Source organism: Belonocnema kinseyi, chromosome 3 (assembly GCF_010883055.1).
Source record: "Belonocnema kinseyi isolate 2016_QV_RU_SX_M_011 chromosome 3, B_treatae_v1, whole genome shotgun sequence".
In the NCBI taxonomy this organism is placed as follows: Eukaryota; Metazoa; Arthropoda; class Insecta; order Hymenoptera; family Cynipidae; genus Belonocnema; species Belonocnema kinseyi.
Window position 1 is genome coordinate 96,695,213 of NC_046659.1, and position 24,417 is coordinate 96,719,629.

At 33.1% G+C, this 24,417-nt stretch overlaps 1 protein-coding gene across 3 annotated transcripts in view; it reads right to left on the reverse strand.

The window, feature by feature from the left end:
- Positions 1 to 24,142, reverse strand: part of LOC117168741 (voltage-gated potassium channel subunit beta-2) — a 48,419-nt gene extending 24,277 nt beyond the window's left edge. For 2 of the 3 annotated variants that reach the window (XM_033354475.1, XM_033354474.1), the window contains exons 1-3: positions 23,130 to 24,142; positions 19,860 to 20,065; positions 3,102 to 3,318 (exon numbers count right to left, since the gene is read on the reverse strand). In XM_033354475.1, coding sequence (XP_033210366.1) covers positions 3,102 to 3,318; positions 19,860 to 20,065; positions 23,130 to 23,254 — 548 coding nt within the window. In that variant the 5' untranslated portion in view covers positions 23,255 to 24,142. The remainder of the gene's footprint in view (positions 1 to 3,101; positions 3,319 to 19,859; positions 20,066 to 23,129) is intronic. The other variant, XM_033354476.1, reaches the window with a different exon arrangement.
- Positions 24,143 to 24,417: the final 275 nt, after the last annotated feature.

The following is a 24,417-nucleotide window of genomic DNA, read 5'->3' on the forward strand; positions in this document are numbered from 1 at the left end:
TAAAAAAAAATACGTGTCTCTTATTTTTCGATGTACTACAACATATTGCAGTTTCATCAAAATCGGTGAGGGACACCTGGGATAGTTTCCTTGTGAGTAAAACGAGCACAGGATAAATTATTATAGTCAATATTTTATAAAGAGATTGCAAAAATATGTAACATATATAGTCAATTAAAGCTAGAACATTCGTTGGGTTTTTATTATTTTCCTACAAACGCTAATTTTTAACAAATTTGTTCTATTACACAAAGTTACGGAAAAAATATACGAAGTAATCTGAGTTTAGTTTAACATTTGCCCTTCAAAAATAATTTGATTTAAAATTGAGAAACAACTCTATTGGTACTAAATTTGCAATAGCCTTTCAGAAAATGAGACTAAAAAGGTCGGCAAGTACCTTTTGAAAGGATTTCGTAGGGTATAGAATTTGACAGTCATTAAAAACGAAAAAAAATTTCTTTATTTTCTTATTTTATACCCACTGACATAAAAAAGAAAAATATATCATAGAAAATTTCAATTCTAATTGCGATTTAACATGTGTCAAGAGCTTCAACTTGACCCATCCCCGAGGAAAATCGGACTACAAGAAAAGCTTCCAGCATACTCGGGGTCTGAAAACCTAAGTATCCATATTTTTCTTATTCTTAACTACTGATATAAAGAATAATATGATTCAGTAAATTTTATTCTTTGTCGGAAGAGTTCCAAATTGAGTGATTCCCAAAGAAAATTGGATTAAAATAGAAGCTTCCAGGATAGGTGCCTAAGAAGCCAAATTTCATCATTTTTCTTAATTTTAACCACTGATAAAAAGAAAAACATAATAGATAATCGGGTGCAAAGAATTTCCACGAGTACTGTATACCTGGTTAATATACATGTCAAAATTCAACCCTCTTGGAGAAATATTGTAGGAGCTAGGAACGGTAAACTATAGACGGACGGACGGGAATGTGACTGTCGTTATAAGGCGTATTCTACGCAACGCTAAAAATTGAGAAATTGAATTCATCTTGTTTATTAAGAATTTAAATAGCTAAATAGCGAATAGTAAAGCTAGAATACTAAAGCTAGAATACTAAATAGCGTTAGTGTAAAATACAAAATTTGAAGTTAAATATAAGTTTAGGGCGACATATTGCGAAACAATTGACAAAAACATTGCTTGCATGTGCACTTTTAAGGTATAAAATTTAATATTGGTAAATAATTGGTAGGCGAGTGTCACTAAAAATCATTGATGAGTTTGAAACACGAGAACTGAATCAGAAGTAAAGTCAGACATTTAAAAAAACAGATAGAAAGCTTGTAAACGTACACGCTGAATAATCTCTAAATTTTAAAGAGGAAAGTATTGTAGTTTGTAGTGGTTATTGTAGTTTACTTGTAGTTTACAAGGAGTAACAGTTAATTCTGGTCAATGGAAGTAATATCCCGTGATCACTACAAATTTTGAGGTTTTTTAGTCGTGATTGTACTACCACTTTTAAATTGCCTATGACACTTTTTAGGTTGAGAATAACTTATAAACTCATCGCCATCCACTTTCCGAATCATAACCATATTTTCTGAACATGATTTACTTATTTTGGGGGGAAATTTAATGCACGCACTTCAGTCGGTGCGTTCCGTCATCCTGAAATGTGACGCGTACGTGATTAGACATGGCCGCAACTGAATAAACTAGTCAACTAAAGATTTGTCGGTCTGTCTCACTTAGTAGAGGGCCTCAAAGAGATCCCTCCTAAATGGTAAATACCTATTTCTGACACTATCACAACTAGGTACAAAGTTAGAGCATGAGGGCAGACACTTTCCAGGCAGACCTTGTATTTCACCTGAGAAGTTTTTAACAAAATTATAAATTACTCGAATTTTTACCTCCACTTCAACTTGTGTCAAAACCCAGGAAAGCTGTACTAAACATCTGGAACTTACAAGAAGTAATCTTTGAAACTTGTTCTTAAATTGAAATCAGTAGGAATGTCCCTTGTCCAAGCGTCTCTGCGTCGATCGACCGACCGTCTTAGACTGCAATTTGACGCAGGCACTCTTGAACATTGCTACTCATTACACCGAATCCGTAATGATTTTTTCAGTTTTATTGGCTTAAACAGAAAAAAATGCGTTTTAAAATTGCACTTCAAAGTGTAAATTGCCACATATAAAATGTCACTTCAGCTGCATTAAAATTACAGGTTAGAAAGCAAATTTCCAGATGTTGTGTAGAATGACGTCTCTTACAGGTTTAATAGAAGAGAAGGACTAACGCTGTACATAGTAAAATTCCCCAGACTGGTAAAATTACCGACTGCGCATAAATTTCTATTTCTTGACGAAAATTTCTCCACTTTATAGTGATTATAAATTCGTCCGTATAATATCCCGCATTTGTGTAATTTTCGCGATAGAGCTTTTTTTTCGCTCGTTTGTTCGCGTGTTATGAGCGAACGTACATTTTAGTTTACAAACTTCATAGCTCACTTTCGGCGAAAGCATAAATGCGAGTGACTGATTTTAAATTATAAATTTTATGCCATATAAGCTTCCGTAATTATAACTATATATCGTAATATGATCTTAATGATTTAAGTATTTGAAGTTATGTTTATATTTTGGAGAAATTTTCTACTTTCCGTTGTTTTATTTAACGTCACATATTAAATTTCAATTCAGTTGAGAATTTTACACATTTGTACAAATTTAGACATTTCTATACTAATTTCACGCCGCTGCGCGTGAGTCCACTTTTTACATACGTTTAGCGTACTAAAATTCCACATCCTTTTTTACAGTGTATATTAAAGATAAGAATTAAAGATTTTGTTCTATAAATTTCAGATTTTTTTTGTAACCAGAGTTATCAGTGATTTTTACTACCGCTTATTCTAGCCATGTAGATAATTTCCCGCGTTATGGCACCTATCACCATTTTAGTAAAAGAATTCTCAAAGATAGTAATAGATATGATTCTATAAATTGACTAGAAATTTTTGAATTAAGAGAACTGATAGATAAATTAGGAAGGAGCAGAATTAGACTTGGCAAAGGACAACAATTTTCCTAAGGTCACGTTTTTCGGTTATTTTACCTACTTCGTGCTCCAGTATATTTTCGTGGTAACGACATAGCTGGAACGTTTCCAGCAGCGGCGCAAGAGAATTCGGCCCAATTGAATTTCAGCCTTGTGCCCGCTGTGGGCTTCGCTCAAGTCGAACACATTTATTCCGCTGTCATAGGCTAGAGTGACAACGGCTTCTGCCGTTTCTTCATTGGTTGGCCCACCAGCACCACCAAACGTGGTCCACGTTCCTAAAAAAACAAAACAAAAAAATCAAAAACAAATTTACTTTAAAACGTTTTTGTTATTAAAGTTTATTTCACACAAGTTCATTCATCTCGTCGGACAAACGAGTGCCACGATTAAATAAGTTCCCCATGAATTCTTTTTTTCCGTAACCGCTTCATGCTAGCATAAAGAAGGCTCTGCGTTTGCAAAAAAGGGCGGAAACTGTTTCAAGAAATATGTTTCAAGTGCATATGATGTGGTTTACTCTTCAAAGAAAAAATAGGGGAAAAAATTCGGCTCAACCACAAAACATAAAATTGTTCTTGCTATAATATGTCCCGATATGGCTTGACCAAGTTTGCCCTTTTTCGATTTTTCGCGGAAACATTGTTCATTTCAGTTTTCTTACGAATGTTCATATTTCTATACGCCTCACATAAAAATTTTCTACAATTAAATGGAAGGCAACTATACTTCCTTTAAATTAAAAATTATATTCTTGCCCTAACACATCGAAAGTTATGACCCTCTGAATTCGACCCTTTCCTCTGATTTTACAATAATTGCAGTTTTTCAAGAACAACCCAACCACAATTTACTATTGCACTAGTTTACAGTCATTTTGTACATTTAGTGCCGTTATATTTTTATAATGAATTTTGGCCCATTGAACTTGAAATTGCACCGAAATCAAATGACCGATTCTGCAATAAATGTTAGTTCCATTTTCCCTGATCAATTTGACAGTTCAGATGCGATAAAATGGAATATTTAGAAAGCCATAGTTTTAGAAGAAAATAAACATCCGATACTTCGAAAAACAAACCATAAAAAATGTGTTCAATGCGATTTTCAAGTTTAGCAGGCCAAAATGCATTGGAAAAATATAGCGTCACTAAATGTAAAAAAATTGTAATTGCTTGACTAGTGCTGTATGAAATTTTTGGGCCTTTGCTGCTTAAACTATTTTGCTTTTATCTTGGGGTGCATCGAAAGCGGACTATTTATGAAAATCTGCCATTATAGCGAAATCGGGCGAAATTCGTCTACTTCAGAGGGTCATAACTTTGGACCTATTAGTGTTAGACATTTTTTTCAATTTATAGAGAATCAAATCCGCTTCCATTCATTTGCGCACAATTTTAATGTGAGCTGTACAGAAATTTGAAAATTAAAAAAAAGGAAAGAGTACAATTTTACCCCGAAAAATCGAAAGATGGGCAAACTTTGTCAATCCATATTTCGGGACCTACAATAGCTACAATAATTTAGTTTTGTTTCGTTTTATTCAAAATTTGGTTCCCTATTATTTATTTGTAAAGTTTATACCACGATATGTGCAGTTGAAACGAGATATTTCAAAACAATTTATTTTTAGGACGTTTCCTTAAAGTTTCAACAGATTCCAGTTCCCGCCATTTCCGCAAACGTGTGGCGATTCTTCTACTAAAATGATAGGAGTAAGAAAAAAAATTGATAAGGAACTTATGTAATCGATAAAATATGTGATGACTAAACTATACAAACATAAAGCTATTACTTCTTTATGGTGTTTACCTGACCGGGAAAATAAGAGATTTTGTTCAACGGCAAAAGACCGGGAAATAACCAGAAACTTCATTCAGTGACTGGGATTTTTCTCCCAAATCTACTAATATGCAAATTAAAACTGGTTTCATATTTTTTATTACTCTTATTCTGAATGGAAAGAGAAATTTGGTTAAAATAGTATAATTATGGCTTGGAACTGTGTATTTTCTAATAGAATTATAATTCTTAGTTGGGGCAGGGAATGTCCGTAAAGAAACATAAATTCAACAATTGCGTCAGGAAATTCCCGTAAAAAATTATATTTCTCATTTTGGAGCAGGAAATTTTCTCCAAGAATTAGAATTTTTACTTTGAAGCAGAAAACATCCGCAAAGAATTCGAATTTCACTTTGGGACATTAAATTTTCTATAATTGACCAGAAATCTTGTTCAACGGAGAAAACCCCAAACAATGACCAGGAATTTGATTCAGTGACCGATGTTTCTCTCAAATATACTAATATACAAATTAAAACTGATTTTACATTTTTTATTTCTCTAATTCTAAATTGGAACATGAAATTTGTCAAAAAATCATATTTCTGAGCCGGAACCATTAATTTTATATAATAATTTATTTTCAGAGTAAAGACAGAGGAATTTAGTAAAGAATTATAATTTCGACTTTGTGACGGGAAATTTCCGTAATGAATTGTAATTTTACCCTTTGAACTGGGAATTTCGCAAAGAATTAGGTTTCTTTCCTTTAGGTTAGGAAATTTTCTAAAAAAACAATATTTATCTGATAGAACTGGGAATTTTAGTTCTGATTTATAAAACGGGAATTAAAACAAATCCCTGTTCCAAGTCAGAATTCGTCACAACTTGAAACTACCTTCTTCCAAATTTTGAAGAAAGGGAGTTACTATATATCGACTGTTTCATGCAATATGTAATCAATTTCAGGTAACTCGGTATAAAGAAACAAGTTACCGGTTTTCAGTTTAAAAAATCAAGTTAGAGTTTCAATACTTCCTGGACGTAAAAAAACTTGCAACAACATCTTTACACATTCAAAGGTTAGAGGAGACCGGCCCGGAATGGAATGCCGGGGTTAGACCGAACACACCATTTTTTGTTAAGTTGTATAGTTTCCAGAACTGAACATTTCAGGAATAGGTAGAAGAAAGTAACGTTAATATTTCAGTAAGAGGATTCTGTTATTTTAAGGCAATTTTAAATGAAATTAATTACTAATAATATTGGAATATGTGTTTTTCATCACGCTTATAGCGAAGATTAATTATTGAATTTTATTTTTATAATAGAGCCTTTATGCATTTTTTCAAGACAAGTGTTTGATATTTAGATTGCTAATATTATAGTATTTACTATATTTTATGGACCAGTATACCGACAATTTAAGATCTATTATTTGCTAATATTATGGTTTAATATTTTCTTAATTATTAATTGTTTTAGCACACAAGAAAACAGCGACGTTTTCCAGTGCATATTGAATTCTTTACGAAATTGAAACATAAAGTTTCACAGTACGAGGTGTGTTCAAAAAATAAGGTGACTTTATGGTTTTCTTAAAAAATATTCATTTATTCCTCAATATTTATGTTGTCCCCTTCAAAGTAATCCCCCTCAGATGTAATACACTTGTGCCAACGCTTTTTCCAATCATCGAAGCACTTCTGATAATCATTTTGTGGTATAGCCTTGAGTTCTTTCAGCGATGCAGTTTTTATCTCCTCAATCGTTGAAAATCGATGTCCTTTCATGGGTGTCTTCAGTTTTGGGAAAAGAAAAAAGTCACTGGGGGCCAAATCCGGTGAATATTGGAGGCTGAGGCATGACTGTGGTGCTGTTTTTGATCAGAAAATCTTTCACAAGCAACGATGAATGAGCAGGTGCATTACCGTGATGCAAAAGCCACGAATTGTTTTTCCAAAGTTCCGGACGTTTTTTGCGTATCGCCTCTCGCAAACGGCGCATAACTTGAAGCTAATACTCCTTATTGACCGTACGACCTTGTGGTAAGAATTCCTAATGCACTACGCCACGGTAATCAAAGAAGACAGTGAGCAAAACCTTCACATTTGACAGAACTTGACGTGCTTTTTTCGGTCTTGGAGGCTCAGGATGCTTCCACTGGAACGATTGGGCTTTAGTTTCAACGTCATAACCATATACCCACGATTTATCCCCAGTTATAACCCTTTTGAGAAAATCAGGATAATTATTGACTTCATTCAACATCTACTGAGCGATGGTCATGCGATGGATCTGTTGATCAAAATTAAGCAGTTTTGGAACAAATTTCGCTGACACATGTCTCATGCCCAAAACGTCCGAAAAGATAGCATGGCATGAGCCAACCGATATGCCGACATCTTCAGCAACTTCTCTGATGGTAATTCGGCGATTTTTGAACACCATTTCTTCCACTGTTTGAACGTTTTCATCTGTTGTTGACGTGCTGGGACGTCCAGGGCGAGGTTCGTCTCGACATCCTCTCGGCCTTCTTGGAACAGCTTGTACCACTTATACACATTTTTCTTACTCAGAGTAGACTCACCGTATGCAACTGTCAACATTTCAAGAGTTTTAGAGCACTGGCTTCCATTTTTCACACAAAATTTAATGCAAACTCTTTGCTCCATTTTTTTCGAAAGAAGAAAATCGCCGGGTACACCAAACCCTTCTAACCTTTTACGCCTGTGCCAGAAAAACAACACGAGCTATAAAGTCAAAACTGTGAACATATGATCGTGACGACTGTACCAACACAACAAAACGAAAAATTTTAAACTTGAATGTACGTAGCCCACGAAGATTGAAAAGTCACCGTACTTTTTGAACACAATTTAATAACAATTTACATTGTAGTATTTTGCAACAGACGACTACTTTAATTTTTTAAAAACCTGTCCCATCCTTCCCCGGTCTCACCTAGAGTAGTTCTGTAAATCGAAACATGCATATTTTTTGACAGTTCTGTTGTTTGTAATAAAATAAACAAGCAGGATTTGATTTCATATTGCATAGAGCAGAAAACATATAATAGTATTAATTGTGATGAATAAGAAGGGAATATACAAAACACATCCCACTTTCGACTAAAAATTCTTCATATTATGGAAATTCCGTATTCCCAATCAGAATGTGTGTACATTTAAAAATGATTTTTTTTTCAAATAAAAATTTTCCAGAATTTGAAATTTCCCTCTTTCAAATGTTACAAAAAGGGAATTACTATATTTCTAAATAATAGAAAATATTATGAATAAATATAATTCTGAATTGGTACAGAGATTTATCGTAAAGAATTTTAAGTTGACTTGGAATAGGGAATTTTTTACATGAAACGGGAATTTTGGAAAAGAATTTTAATTCTGATTTAGAAGAAGGTAATTTAAAAAAAAATCTCTGTTCCATGTCAGAATTCGTTACAATTTGAAATTTCCCTCTTTCAAATTTTGGAAAAGAGTATTTTTGAATTATAAAAGCTGCATATACAAACGAGCCTCAAAATTAAGGCGCCTTTCAATAGGGCGCCTTCTCCTTAACTGCGTTCCAGCGTTACCCCCACTTTTTAGCTTCCGCGTTGACCGAGGGAGATTTCGAAGCATTGCCTTTCAAAAGAGCGCTCGCGAAGAAAATAAATCTGCCTATCCGTTGTACTTATGTACATTCATATTGCATTGCGGAAAAATTATATTCTGCGATTATATAATATCATATAATAAATAAAGATGAATGGATAATATCTGTTATACAATTATTTTTGCGAATTAAGGAAATTCTATTTTATCGTTAGAAGAAATACATATTAGTACATACATAGTTTGACAATCAGATTCATCATTGCAATCCGAAAAATATTTTTTAATTCGCAAAACTTAAGACATATGCGTTTTTTTCTTTTCATTAGAATGAAAATATACATACCATAATAATCCGTTTACAAATTATTTAAAAATGAGTGTGGAATATATTTCACATCAAATAGTCAATTTGTATCCCGCATATCACATTATGTATATTAGTGTGGTCCAAGAAATTCTTTTCGAGCTACAGGACAAGTCACCCCTCCCCCAAGTTTCCATTCCAAGAAAATCCGTCATTTTTATTTTGAAAATTTAAATATTAACACGTGCCACCAGGCAGTTGCAAATCCTATTTAATTAATATGGAGAAATTTAGGATTTTCGAAAAAGTGAACTCATATTTCAGGGTTTGAACGAAACATTATAAGTTTTTTAGGTATTAAAGAGGTGTGCCTACATAATAAAACGATATAATATAATGCTTTTATTTTCAACTCACCCTTCCCCCCCCCCCACAGTGCTCCAAACATGGCCCAAAAATAAAAAACTACGTTTCTACGTATTATATTGCTAATTTTCTGTAGTTTCTGCCATTTTTTTAAAGATCAATAATTACAATAGGACAATTTGAATACCCACCATGACTTTTTAAATAATTTTTAATTGTTTAAATAAATGTAATATGCAAAATTATTTTTCCCGAAAAATGTGGAAACATGTTATATTTTAATGAAAGGTAAAGTTAAGTCATTGTTTGGAGTAGTACATTTTTAAAAAAATATTATGTGATTATTTGAACAATTAATTATTGTTTATTTTCAAAATATCTAAAAATTGAGCAAGAGATGTCCACTTTTTTCTGAAGTCAGTATCATGTGCTGCTTTTTGTTTAAAAATGAAATCATTATTATACATTTCTTCTAATGATTAAGATATTTCTATTTGTTTAAACAATTTTGATTCGCTTTAGCTTTTTTCTTTCGAAAACTTTTAAAAATAATATAAAATGGGACACATACCATTATTTTTCTGGCTGCATAGTGTAGACAAATAATATATTAACCATTTTTTAATTTTGAAAACCAACTGAATTTGTTTAAACAAATTTTGTCCCAAAAATATTTTAAAAGTCGTGTTTTATGAACTAAACACAATATTGAACTATAAAGGCAGACAAATAATTGTGTATTCTATTTTATATTACTTTTTAAAGTTATCGAAAAAAACTGCTTGAGCAAATAAAAATTGTTCAAACAAATGGAAATTTTGTAAAAATTAGAAGAAATATACCAGAATTATGTAATTACTCAACAAAAAGTAGCATAGGATACCAATTTCAGAATAAAATGAACACTTCTGGCTCAATTTTTAGAAATTTTGAATATAAACAATGATTAATTGTTTAAATAATTATAAACTGTTTTTAACCAAATTTACTACTCCAAACATTGTTTAAAAATGCATGGAAGCTATTAAAATTATCCATTAGTAATTTTTTTTCATGAAAAAAGACGACAGAAATTTTTGAGAATTAACAATAATACTTAAAAATGTAGTGTTTTGTTTCATGGGTCACATTTTAGTCAATGTGTGTGTGAAGGGGGGCGGGGTTAAAAATAGAAATTATAATTATGGTTTTATTTCGTAAACACTTCCCTTCAATCCCTAAAAACTTGGCTCTTTCCGATCAAATCCCGAAGTATGAGTTCAATTTTTCGAAAATCAAAAATATCCCCAATTCCAATTAATTGGAAATGGAAACTTTTTTGGGGGTCACTTGCCTTTTAGAGGGGGAAAAATGTTGAAGTGCATTTTTGGACCACCCTGATGTATATGGCTCGCAATGTTCCACATATATTACATGCAACGAAGAGCGCCATATTGAGAGGCAGAGCATGCAAAAGTTTCGTGTTGCGGAGGATGTTCGTGGGGTTAGCGCGCTTCCGAGAAAAATGTCTCCCACCATCCTAAGAGGCGCCCTATTGAGAGGCTCGACTGTAATTCTCACTTGGAACAAGGAATTTTTTAGAAAAAATTTTAATTTTTTCTTGGAACAGAAAATTTTCATAAAGAGTTATATTTTATACTTTAAGACAGGGACATTCCGTAAAGAATTATAACTTTAATTTCCAAACATTGAATTTGAGTGAAGCAATATAATTTGCGTAAGAACAGGGATCTTTTGAATTAGAATGAAGAATCTTCATTTTCATTATTTCATTAAAAATATGTAACGGGAATTTATATTGTTTAAATGCATCCATTTCAGAATGATTGATAGATTTTATATTTTCTGAAACCACCTGTATTGGAAAACATAAAGAATATTGTACTTTGTTCATGGAATATTATTACGGCTTTCATTGAACTACAATAAGACCCAAAGCGGTGCTACAAAGGATTGCAAGAATTCTTATTTTACAGGCTATCTCGTATAAAGCGCAATCTCAAACGAATTTCTCAACATCTCCTGAAAGCTCATGAAAAATTCCCCCATGCTTTCAAACCTCCTCATGAAAAATTCTTCCATCCTTTCAAGTACGTTTCGTCTAGTATGTATTTGGACATCAAAATACGTGCTTGTGAAAACGATAAAGCTATATTAGAAACCCAATTTTCTTACACCTAAAGATTGCCAATTCTCACAAAAAGAAGTTCTGTATGATCTATAAAAAATATGTACTATAGGGTAAGGACATCAGTGTAGTGAGCCACTTAACGCTAGAATCATATTTAAAGATTTATAATCAAAGATTGTTAAATTTTACAAAGATGAAAAAATGATTTTTCCTCGATTTTAGTCATTTTACAATTTCTTACTCGCCTATTCAAAATTGATGGTAAACGCGGCGGAAATTATTAAAAGACTATAGACCACAATTTTGTATAGCATATTGAACTTATTTATTTTCTTATTTAATATTCTGAAGCGATAATTAGAAGAAAAGGCCTAATACCAAAGGGTGGCCCAATATTGGTGTCATTACCCTAAGGGGCCGTCATAAATTACGTTACAAATTTGTACTATTTGTACACCCCTCTCCCCCCCCCCCCACTACTTTCGTAGATGACCATGGTTTTGTTTGTTTATTTTGCATTATTTCGCGTTTCTAGTGAATGCAACTGCAATATGCCTACATGATCGTGTGGTGCGCTATAGGTTTCGGTAATTAATCAAGAAGAATTAAAATAATAAATTGTCAGACTTAGCAGGCCAAAATGCTCTTAAAATTGGGAAAATAGGGTGACTTTTCCCAAAAATAGGGAAATAATAGAACAAAATAATCTTTTAAATAAATTAATGTAAGTAACATATTCACTGTGAAAATTTGGAAATTTTAATATACATTAAATATACACACATATATACATATTAAATATACATTAAATATACAGTTTTATTCAAGTCGAATAAAAAAGTTTCACCTGAAAAATTTCTCGGCCGCGTCAAGCTGAAGACTAAAGTATATTTTATTTTACGTATCGGTCACTTTTTTTTCGATAGATTTTCCCGAGTGGATAATACTTCTACGCGGTTTTGAGCGCTTGTCGAGTTGTTGCCATCGGTCACCTCAATTATAAGTCAGTATTTAGTCGAAGAATTTCAGGTTATTACTATATTTTTTAATACAGTCAAACTTGGATTTAATCTCAACTTTCGGACTGATTGTGACATTAACCAAGTATTTGAAATGATGAACAAAAAAGATGACTTAAAAAAAATAATTTCAGTTGCATCGAAATAATTACATTTAAAGCCAAATAGTAGAATTTTAAACCAAAAGAAATAAATTTCGAACTTTTTGATACTTTTGAACTAAAAAATTAACTGTAATTCAAAAATAGTTAGACTTTCTTCTGTGGCTCTATTGAATGAGTTTGTATTTACGCGAAACACCAGAAAAATATGGAATTGTTTGATAAAAAAATAAGAATTCTTTAAAACAAGAGGAGAATAGAGCAAGAAGTGTGAAGTCTGAAATATGAATGTGATTTTCAAACTTATTAGGTTATTAGTGAGCTGTATCGTTATAGAGCCACCTTTTCGAAATTTTGCCGAAATTTATCATCAGGAAAGGTACTCAACTTTATGTATGTTCGTAATGCTACTTTTACTGACTCCCCCACCCTCCTACGATGTACCTAAACGTAATTTTTATGCGGACCCTCATCCCCCCTCAAATTAGCAACGTATTTTACAAACGACCTCTAATCTAAACAAGCAGATTTTCATTTGTATGTAGAAAAGTCACGAATCAAAGATTCTTTGAGGTAAAACTTGAAATAAATAACGTTATAAAAAAAGTACTCAGTTAATAGTAAATGCTTTTCTCTTTCTACATACCAGGCTAATTATATGCTCTGCAACAATTGAGGGACATGCACTAAGAAAAAGAGTGCGCTTTATTTTTCATGCAAGCTTTCATATTCATGCCCATAAGATAATTTATCATACTATAGCGTTTATTGCTAACGAGAGCCGAGACTCTGATTTCTCCAAGGTATCACTGATCAATATTTATTGTGAGATAAAAAAAACTTATGCATATGGCATTGCTTCACTGGAATTTTTAATGAAAATTAGTCATTCAGTTAATCCCAGAAGAAAATCCCTCTCGGTTCACATTAAAAGAAAGAAAAAAGACATGATGCAGATAGTACAGTATGAATGCAAACAGCGTAACTGACTATTATTATACCACTATAAGCTCTAATTCTCTTTCAGATCACTTTATAATTTTTCATAATTAGCAGAAAAAGGAGCCAATAAACATTTTTAAAGGAAATAACTGGGAAAGGACAGTGACTTTATTTCTTCGCCGGATTTTTTTTATTCTCAGTTTTATAAGGAAATCATATCTAATCATTTTAAATTTCACTTGACATCAAACACAATAATTTGAGATTGAAGAAGATCGTTTTGAAAATTTTTAAAATAACAACATTTCAAATTACACATTATCTCATCTGAAAATCTTGAATTAGACCTTATTTATCCTCAGGACTAAATGTTTCATTTTATCATGTGCAAATCTAAATATCACGTTAAACCTTCCATCGAAAAATTTTAATTTTTAATCGTTTTTAGTCAGTTTTAGTATCCTTTTCAAAATATGGATGTTTTGAAATTCAAATTTCTCAAAATGTGTTATTTATAATTAAATGGGTTAACAGATATAGAATTTTTAATTCATAATGTTAAAAATCGTTATTTTAGCCTTTCTAGATTTTACAAAATTTCAATAGTTGAAACTTCGTAAATAAAATCCTTGAAAATGCAATCAGTTTAAATTCGAGTATATAGAAGAAAAATAATGGTTGAAAACGTTAGGAGTAGAAACATTTTAAGTATGTGGCCTCGAATATTAAGAAATTAGATTTTTTAATTTTTTGAATTGAACTCTTTATAAGATTCCGCAAATTTATTTCAAATTAAAAGCCTTTTTGTAAAAAGCTTTATTTCACTTTGAAATGATATAATTATATCTCACGACCGTGAGATAGGTGGTTACACTTTGCGACAGATTCAACACGATGTTACAGCAAAAGTCATGTGCATCCTAAGGACACAGAAAGACGAAGGACGACCACCTTCTATATTTTCCCCGCAAGTAATATCTTAGCATTTCATTGACACTCAGGGATGCTTTTTAGGCTATTATTCAGTGAAAGCTGTGCACCTCCAAAAGTACCGACTAACAGGACAAATGGCTTAAAAGAATATTCCGGATATAACCATCGTAATACCCTCATAAGGTCTTTATATCTTACTTTCTTTTCATTCTCCTTGTCTGTGATGTTTTTATAAGCTATTACCTCAAATTCGATAACGAACATGATTCGTTTCTCGAAGTCAAGGAGAAATATGTCAGGAATCGCGTGCGCAAGAGAAACAATTTTCGAGAATACCAAGTTCCAGTCTATTCGGCGTCAGAGTGACAGAGATAGCATTAAAGCACCCTTAGTGCCGCATTGTGTCTTTGGATGTACGCCCTTCCCACATGAGTTGAACAACTAGATGGTATGTGTCCTAGATGCTCGGGGTGTGCATGACACGCTCTGCGTCTATTATCGGGAATATCTTGGCTTAAAAATTAGCGACGGTATGTTAAAGTGGAAAATTCACCCTCTTCACATGCCAAAATAAAACCCTCCGTCACAGAATTTAATGAGGGTGATTTAAGGGAAACAAACGATAGCTCATACGACATCGACTGAGCCATCACATATATGCTACCTGACCATTTTTAAAGAGGGTCTCGTCCATTTTCGACTATATTTGCTGTACCCAGAATAATCCTGTTGTGAAAACATTCAAGATTCAATATTACGCGACCCCCTTGACGGCGTGAGATGTAGAGCCACAGAACAGAAGACTTAAGGTGCATGCTTTTGTTCGTGTGCATAACCTTTCGTGATCCGATATCGTGGAATCTGAGATCGGCCTGCGTCTATGGAACCACTCCAAATGAATAGAGCATTACCGGGACTGCAAGCAAGTTTGTTGCAGATACTTTGTTCGTTGCCGACCGTTCGAAAGACCAAATCTGGCAGATGACACGTTTGTATCTGCATCGAAGAGTATGCTTTACAGATGTCACATCCGGAATGTGGCTTTGTTGCACGCCCAGGTATGTATAGGTCTCTACAACGCCAAGGTGCCGTATATCGCTTCTTTCGACGATCTCAGGGTCTTCAGGGATGATATTAAGGTTTCCTCGCTACAAATAAACCTTGGCGCATTTTCTAACCCAAACCATTCCGATTTCTCGATTGTATTTCTCGTTAATCCCTAGAACTAAATCTAGCTGCTCTTTACATTTACGTAGATCTTGAAATCATCCATGTAAAATACATGAGTAACCTTGTGCTTTCGATTTCCAGGTTTACAGCAGAAGTAACCTTCGGAATGGTGTGTGCGAGAGATAGTGGTAATAATGTGGGGAAAAAAGCAGAGAGTTCATGATGTCGCCCTCAAAGACACCACTCCGAAAGTTGACGTTGTTAGTTGTCACGATATTTTCCAGATCAGATAGTAAATAGGTTTTCCAAAGTTGCGTTAATATCTCTATGTGCCTCACGATGTATGGATAAACTATACCATATGGATGCAGCCGCGTTGTTCGTACGTCTCTCTTCACACAGGTCCGAATGTCCGAACAATCCTATCATTTACAATAGCTGTTCAGATCTTACACAGCGCCTTCAGACAAATTATTGGCCTGTAATTGTTAAGGTTAGCTAAGTTTCCCACCTTCGGCAGGAGCACTATGGACCCTTCCACTAATTTCTGATATGAGTTGAAAATTGCGGGCCAGATGCTGGCGGGTTAAAAAAAACTTCTTCCACCAGAAAGTGAATGCCATCTGTTCCCGAGCGGAATAGTTCTTCTGTCCTCTTCATATTTTTTCACCTCTTCGATAGTAATAGAGGGGCATTCTGCTTCGGTGTTATGAGGACACTGCATTGCTCTTTGAAGCTATTTATCTTATGAGTTTTTTTACAGTGGACAGTAACTGGAGGACCTTGGAAGAGTCGAGATGAGTCAAAGAAAAACTGTTGTTTTTCTTTGACCCACCGCTCTCTTGGTTCTAGACTTCTCCTAGCGTCAGATAATACTCTTATTCTGTCAACAATATGCTGCCTGATCGTCAGCAGCTTCGACTCGTTGAGTGCGTGATGACGAATCCGCAGTTTGCATGCGAACTGTCTAACGGTGGCAGTGAAATTCCTGCCAGATGTTATGTAGTCAATTACACACTTAATGCGGGACGCGTACTGTCTTGCTCAGACTATCTTTGTGCTAAGATGATGCATTTGTCTTTTGGTGTTATGATTAGCCCTTGATTTTAATTTACGGTTTACATCTGCCAGAGATCTCGCTGCATTATACATACAGTGGGATCAGAGTTGGGACCGGGAACCTCGTTTGTGTCGCAAACGTCCCTTCCGGTCGTTCCAGTGGCGTGCTAGGGTAGCATGATTTATAACATCACTGGTATGTACTAGACATCAAGGGACACCATTAGGAACAGCACTGGATTGTGGTACGCACGCAACTTTTTGCTTCAATTTTCGCGTCACGAGCGAGGTTTTGAGGAGTCACGTGATCACGACGCGAAGCCGAAAGCTACACGAACGAGTGCGACACGTACGAGGTCCCACTGTAACACAATTGATAGTCCACAGGTCGGACTCTTCGGAAAAATCTCAACCAAGCTCATCATCCAGTTCACCCAGATCTTTGGGATTGAGAAAAACCTGGATTTTGATAGTTCTCCGGGTCCTGAAGTATGCTCTGTTTCTGACTTGTTCTGGCTGCAGTAGAGTAGGCGCTCCGCGCCCATAACCCCTTTTTGGAGTTCCTCGGCACGGTTTCGACAACGTTGATGCCCAAGTTCCATTCAGCTTACAGCACGGTTGTTACGCCTTCGCTTGAGGGTTAAGTCCTTTGGGACCATTCCTGGACTATATTTTCCGCGATTGCTTATTAATTATTGTAACCGTATTCAGCAGAAACCCTTGGTACAGCGACCCTCTATCCGTATTCGTTTTTTTTTTTAAATAAAAAATAGCGCTGCCTACTTTTTGGACATAAAGACGAGTCCGGTGGCTTTTTCATAGGCCCTTCGGCCTGATTTGAAATGGAATGGATCTTTATTTCATTATAAAAAGCGGGCAAAAATTAAAAAAACAGTTTTTTTTTAGTCATGTGTGACGTTTAGTAATTTATAGCATCAAATTAAGATAATTTTCTTCAACTCAAACCCTTTTTTAATAATTTAAGAAATGGGGATCGTCTAACTGATGCACTTATCTCCATCCATTTTATGGAATTAGTAATTAAACCTTCGAAAGACACATTCCATTTATCAATTAAGATCTCACTATTTACAAAAAGTTCTTCATTAATGTCATAATAATTATATTGAGTCTAATAAAGATAGTAAATATATTGAAAACTTATTTCTAAGGAACTATTTTTATGCGAAAAAGACTTGCATGCAGTGATGAGAAGTAACTAGTTACTTTTTTAGTAACGATAGTAAGTATGTTACATTTTTTCAGTAACAGTAACTATATAAATCGTCACTTTTTTAGTTATTTTCGAAATGTAGTTAAAAGTCTTTTAAAATGACCGGCAATACATTTTATTGTTTTTGCAACTATTCTTTCATTTCCACCATTCAATTCGTATTGGCTAGGTTTTGAAATATTTTTTGGTACGGCAAAAATCATATTAAACTCGAAAGAAGGGCTAACTAATGTTGTTTTGAACTTCTAAGAATTTGAAAAAATTCGAATGAAATTTATAAGAATTCTAGGTGAATTTTAACGAAATCAGGATAAATTAAAAAAAATAAACCAATAAATTAAATTAAATTCTAGTGAGATTAGAGGCATTTAAGGGAAATGAGAAGAATTCGATAAAGATCATAAACATTCAACGTGAACGAAAACGTCAATTGAAATAAAAATGTAATCAAAAATATTTCATAGATTTCAGAAAGATTGGAGTAAACTTGGAAGAATTCAGGAGAATTCAAGAGGATTTGACAAAAAGAATAAGCCAACGAATTAAATAAAATTTTAGTGAATTTCAAAGAAATTTAAGGAAAATGAGAACAATTTAATGTGTGAATTGATAACAATCCAAAAATATTTTAAGAATTCATTAAATTCATGAGAAAGATACAATGCTACTCACAAGAATTTGATGAAATACTTCAGAATTCAAGGTGATTTACAAAAAATCAGGGTGAATTTAAACAAATTCAATCAGTTGAGCAAAGTTGAGTAAAGTTGAGTGAATTTAGTCGAAATGATGGGTATTAAGAAAACATCAGGGTAAATTTAAAAAATGCAAGAAAATTTGAAAGAATTCAGAATGAATTAACAAGCATTCAGGATTAATTCTAAATTATTTCGAATTAATTTAAAAATCAAACAATCGACGATCAGACAATTGAGAAGAACTTTAGGGAATTCATGAGAATTCGATGAAAGTCATACGAAATCCAGAAATATTTAAATATAGTTGTGCAGTACTAGATACTAAACAAAATCGAAATTTTTAAGGAAAGTGGAAAAACGTTTTGTAAAATCCAAATGACCATTTGCAGATAAAACAAAAGTCTAATCCCAAGCGGAAGTGTTGCTCAATTAGGTCTAAAAATTTGGATCAGAGAAAGTTATGCACTTTTGAGAGCGCAAATGTGCAAGTTGAAAACCTCAGTGTGACACTTAATACAAATTGGAGCAGGTTCGGCTGCAGATTAGGATAAAAGATGTAGTCTTCATTCTAAATAAATAATAAAAACTTATGCCCAGGATATTGAATTTTCAAATGATAGTAAAAAAAACTGGATCCAAAAACTAGGCAACTCCGAGCAACTCATCCAAGAATTTTGAGGTTATATTTTCGCATATTTCGAAAAACGCTTTTGAGTAAGCGATGGAAAATCGAATTTTCAATTTTTCAAAAAAATAAAAACTATCTAGTTCCATACTGTCACTCTTTAAGTAACAATAATTCAAGTTAATACAACAAAAATTTGTTAAATTCAAGAAAATTCCATCAAATTCAGATAAACGAGAGTAAATAGAATCAATAAATAAGATTCTGATAAAATCCATAATAATGCAAGTTGAATTTAAAAGTTTTCAGGATGAAACTGAAAAATTGGAAATCTAAAAAATATCAATTAACTTCAATGGATTTCAAGAGAATTAAAAAAATTCAGGGTGAATTAAAAGAAAAGAATTCATGGAAATTCAATATAATTGAAAGAAATTCAATTAATTTAAAATTCCTTGGAGTACGTGTTTTAATTTTTTAGTGACTTTATCTTTAAAAAAGTGACTAGAAAGTGTTTTGACACAGAAAAGTGACTAAAAGCGACCTCTGTAACTGTGAGGCAGCCCTGGATAAAAATAGAAATAAGCGGTAATTACAGTAACTTAAAAAGTAACGATAGTTACTTTTTTTAACAAGAAACTAAAATAAGTAACATTTTGAAACGGAAACGATAACAAATAACTAGTTCCTTTTAAAAAGAATGTGCCAATTACTGGTATAATTAGAGAACAAGGTAATTGACATTGCGAAAGTTGACCTGCTGTAAAACTATTCTAAATTGATGATTTAATGCAGAGGTGAATATTAGGAGAAATGGGTGACACACTCAGCGTACCTAATCCAACATTGGAAACACGTAGACCGCTTTTGCCCAAGTTGCGGTAGCGAATACCTGGCGAGGGTTGTTGTAGTCGAGACTGCGAACTTATGCAGCTTGTCAGCAACTGTTCCTTAGTTCCTGTTGACACTTTGCAATGAACACCAGATTCGACGCCATTGAACTCTTCCATGCAATCTAAACTTGCAATTGGAGCACGACATCTGCAATAAAAAAGATTTAAAAATGGCGATAAAAAAATATAATATTTTTAAACCGATGGCAGTAACTAAGTGGCGAATCTCGACTCGTGACTTTTTGGAATTCTCGCTTGATTGTGTTTTCAATGCGTTTATCTACTTTAGAGCGGAAGGTTTGGTGCCGAGGATGGATGTGGGTACTTGATGTGGTAAGAAGTTTTGGTTTTCTGCAGTTTTCAACCTCTCTGGCTAAATTTATAGGCCATTAAGTTTGTTTCTATTAAAAATCCAGCTGCATACGATATGGGGTTTAGGTAATCTACAGGACTGAATATACCAAGCATTACCTAAAGGCTTATTGAAAATTGGGGTATTATTTGGGGTAATTGGGGTTAAGTTAAATGGTTAGTATATATCGAAACCCTGTGGAAAATGGAATTCAGGTGCATTTAGTAAGGTTGGAATGTCTATATGTAAATTTGCAAAAAGGACGTACATGTGAGTATAATATTACGATATTACAACACTTATAATAGGGTGTGGTCCAAAAATGCATTAAAATTGTGTTTCTCTTCAATTTTTATAGCACACTTCCCCCAAACCCCGCAAAATTGAACACATTTACTTCAGAATCGTATGTATTAGGGGTATCAAGTTAAGTCTCAAGCTTTCGCTTCAAAATTACCAATAACATACGAATTAAAAATTACGCGGTTTCATCTGAATTTCTTAACTCTTCATTCAAAGCAAGAAATAAAAAAGTCTTAAACCACTACCGCAAGGTCCCACTGGAAGCAACCGTCATCTAACAGTGATAACAGTTCCCAGTAGAACATTTTTTTAACAAGAATATAGTAAATGTTGCTTCAGGTTCCTCATAATCATTTTATCAGTCATATTTTTCAAATATTCCACGAGCATTTTAAAAGCTAGATTTTAAAAAAATTTCAAAAAAATTCGATTTTTCTTCAGGGGGAAACATTCTACAGTAAATAAGACAAAATTAGACAACATTTAGTTGCATTACTTTAAAAAAGTAAAGAAATATTTTCGTTTTTAAATAAAGCTTACATATTCAATTGACTATTCTTACAGAAAAAAATACCATTAAATAAAATAATCCAACTTTGAATTTTAAATAATTTCAAGCTTTTATTATCGGCCATACGAGCATTTATTGTAAAAGTGAGTTTACAATAACGACATTTCGGCAACACTCTTGTGTCTTCTTCAGGTTAAAAATGTTGTATTTAAAAATAATGTTGTAAAGAGGTAAAAATAATATTTAAAAGTCAAATGCGAAAAAACCATCGAAATGATATTAGTTAAACCTTCAACTATATTTTGAATATCACGAAATTAGTCAATTAGCTATATTAAACATTTTTATTAAACCCGGTCAAAGATATGATTTTGACACCTATATCGATCAATAGATAATAATCGTTTCTGGTATTGCCCCTGGACATGACAAAATATTCATCTCGCGAGAACTATAATTTATCATTAGTATATTTATAATTGAAATCAGGAAATTGAGTGAATAATAGTCGAAACTATCATTATTTTACCAAATTCATATAAGCTTAAATTGTTTACATCTTTTCATCTCAGATTAATTCATTGAGATTGTTACCATTGAAAAATTTGTGACTCCCTAATTTATAATTAAAATAATTAATTATTTTAAATAATTTCAGTCTTTTTAATAACTTTAGTTTTACACGGTTTATCACTTAATTATTTACAAAGACTTGAATTTAAAATCTTCACGAATTAGAATAATTAAACAAATCCAACCTCTAGCTTGAAACAACTGCGCAAGATCATCGCAGAGCTGCCAATTTTGACACCGAAAAATGTCTACATTTTTTCGATTATCTACTGTTCCAAAATATAATTGCAAATTAAAAGTCCGCAAATCTTTAATAATAATGAAGTAATAATGCTTTTTATCAGTACATATTGTTCACTTAACTTCATATTTTTATTCTAATGTATAACTTCCACATAAATGTTTCATTTAAGTAAAAAGTATGAAAAAAAAGTGGCTACATTTTTTATTTTAGGTAAAAAATTAATTATTTGTTCTCACATTAATCAATTATAATATTTAAATAAAACTTCTTCAGATAATATAGTATCCTTGTTGAAATCTTATATGAAAAAAATCACCATTGTTTTCCAGATAATTAAAATTATCGACCATGAATCATTGTCTACTGTAGAGTGTTTTCCCCACACTGATAAAATAGGATTACTTGACTTAAAGAAATATATTGCTGAATACGTCTAATAAATCTTTTTTGTTGATTGTGAAACATTTTTCTTGTAGCAGAAATGACTTTTTTATTTGTAAAAAATAATTTCTTGGAACAAGAAAAATTTTGTTTCATCAAAAGCATATTTCATTGGAAGTATTCAGTACCATATTTCTTAAATTCAAGTAATATTCTTTCTCAGTATATATAAAACGAAAATTTTTTGCTAACAGGTGATGAATATGAAGAGTAATATCCAAGAAGTTAAGGATTTTGTACCATGAGATTTTCATTTTTAATATTAATTTGATCAACGAGCGTAATAATGTTCAATTTATACGTTTTGGAACTTAGACGACCTCAAGTTATTATTTTCTTGTTTTCAATTGAAAGAGTATTCAAAACCTTTCGATCAAAGACTGTTTGAAACAAGTCTTCATAGAAAAAGTTAAAGTTCGAAGTTAGAGGCATTACAAGTTTCAATTCTCTTAACTCTTAAGCACTTTTTCTTTAACGAAATGGTCCGTCGAATATCTTATTAGTTCTCTTACTTATGAATTCTTATTTCTCCTAAAGGATTTAAATTGTTACTCCATTTTTCAAGGAACTCTATTTTCCAAGAGTTATATTCTATACAAATTTAAAATCATTCTTGTAGTTTCATTCAGGACATTCAGAAAATTATCTTCACAATATTTTAACAAAAAATTTGTTCACTAGATTCTAATTCTCATTAATTCACTACATACAATTTTCAAAACTTCTTAATTTTTTTTTTAATTTTTTTAAGATTCTTAAAATAATTTGAATAAAAAATTCCTTAGTACCTATAGATCGTGGGCAGTTGGTAAGAATCGTCATCCTCCATGCTGCTATTGGTATTGGCGTTATTGTTTGTATCATTTCCCGCGTTGGATGCGTGTCCTAAGTTGTAGAGCATTAACTGTGACATCACTGAATCAAGCACTAATAATATCACCGAACGTCCCTCAAATTAACACGAAGCCCGTCTCTTTTTTCATCAACCAACACATTCTTCTTAGTCCCCAACTTGATGATCAACGTTTTGATGATCGATCACCATGATCCTTAACAACCACCAAACAATCTTCCTCACGACAAAATTTCCTTATTCCGCAAGCAATAACACTCTGTTATAAATACTAATCCACTTGTTTCTTCTATATTATTGCACATACGATATAGGCACTAATTTATTGAATCATTTTAGGCACCATTCGAGAGATAAAGACTGAGAGAGAAGAGATAGAGACAGATAATTCGAAAGAGGGAAAGGAATCCCTGGGCTTGAACTTCCTAACATCTTTGCTCAATTTCGTATCCTTTACATTGCTATTACAATATATTATTACCCAATTTCATCAGTTTCACATCATTTTTTTTAAGTTAAATTTCTATTCAGAAACTTTGAGTATGGTTTTGACTTAAAATCTAACAGTTTAAGCGTTAGAATTTAGATGTTGGAGATAATAATTTAAGCCTATTTACACCGGATGGTCGATATGAGCCTAGATATGTGACACTAATCATCGGAAACCTTTCCGACCGCGAAAAGAATCAACAACTTAACTCTTTCACCCCCTTGTGGATTTAAGAATGAACCCTTTGTAAGAATCAATTCACCCTAACTGTTAGATGTCCTTTTTTTAAGGTCACACTCTTCTTTTAAAACTACAGAGTACACTTTTGTTTCTCGGGCTGGATAATGGCTTGTCGAAAGAAACACACATAAATCGTAAAGGAAAGATTAGTAAAAATATTATGTCTGAGGGCAAGTGTTGTGCTCTGAGCGCGGCAAGGCAACACTGCGCGGTCTTTGGTTCCTGTTCGAAGGGGTGAAATCGCGCGGGTGCAGAGAGGAAGAGGGCTGTGCGGCAAAGGCGCATGACGCAGTCGCATCCAGCGCATGGATCGACTGGGCTCACCTATTAATATATACCTGCATACTGACACCTTACCAGCATGCACCCACATGCTAGACCACGTACACCCTCACACAAGAGAGCTGGGCGCAGGTACACTCAGAGCCGACTTTAAGTTTCAGGCAACCCGAAGCCATCCTAGGCCACCCTCAAACTTGCCTCCCTTTTTCAA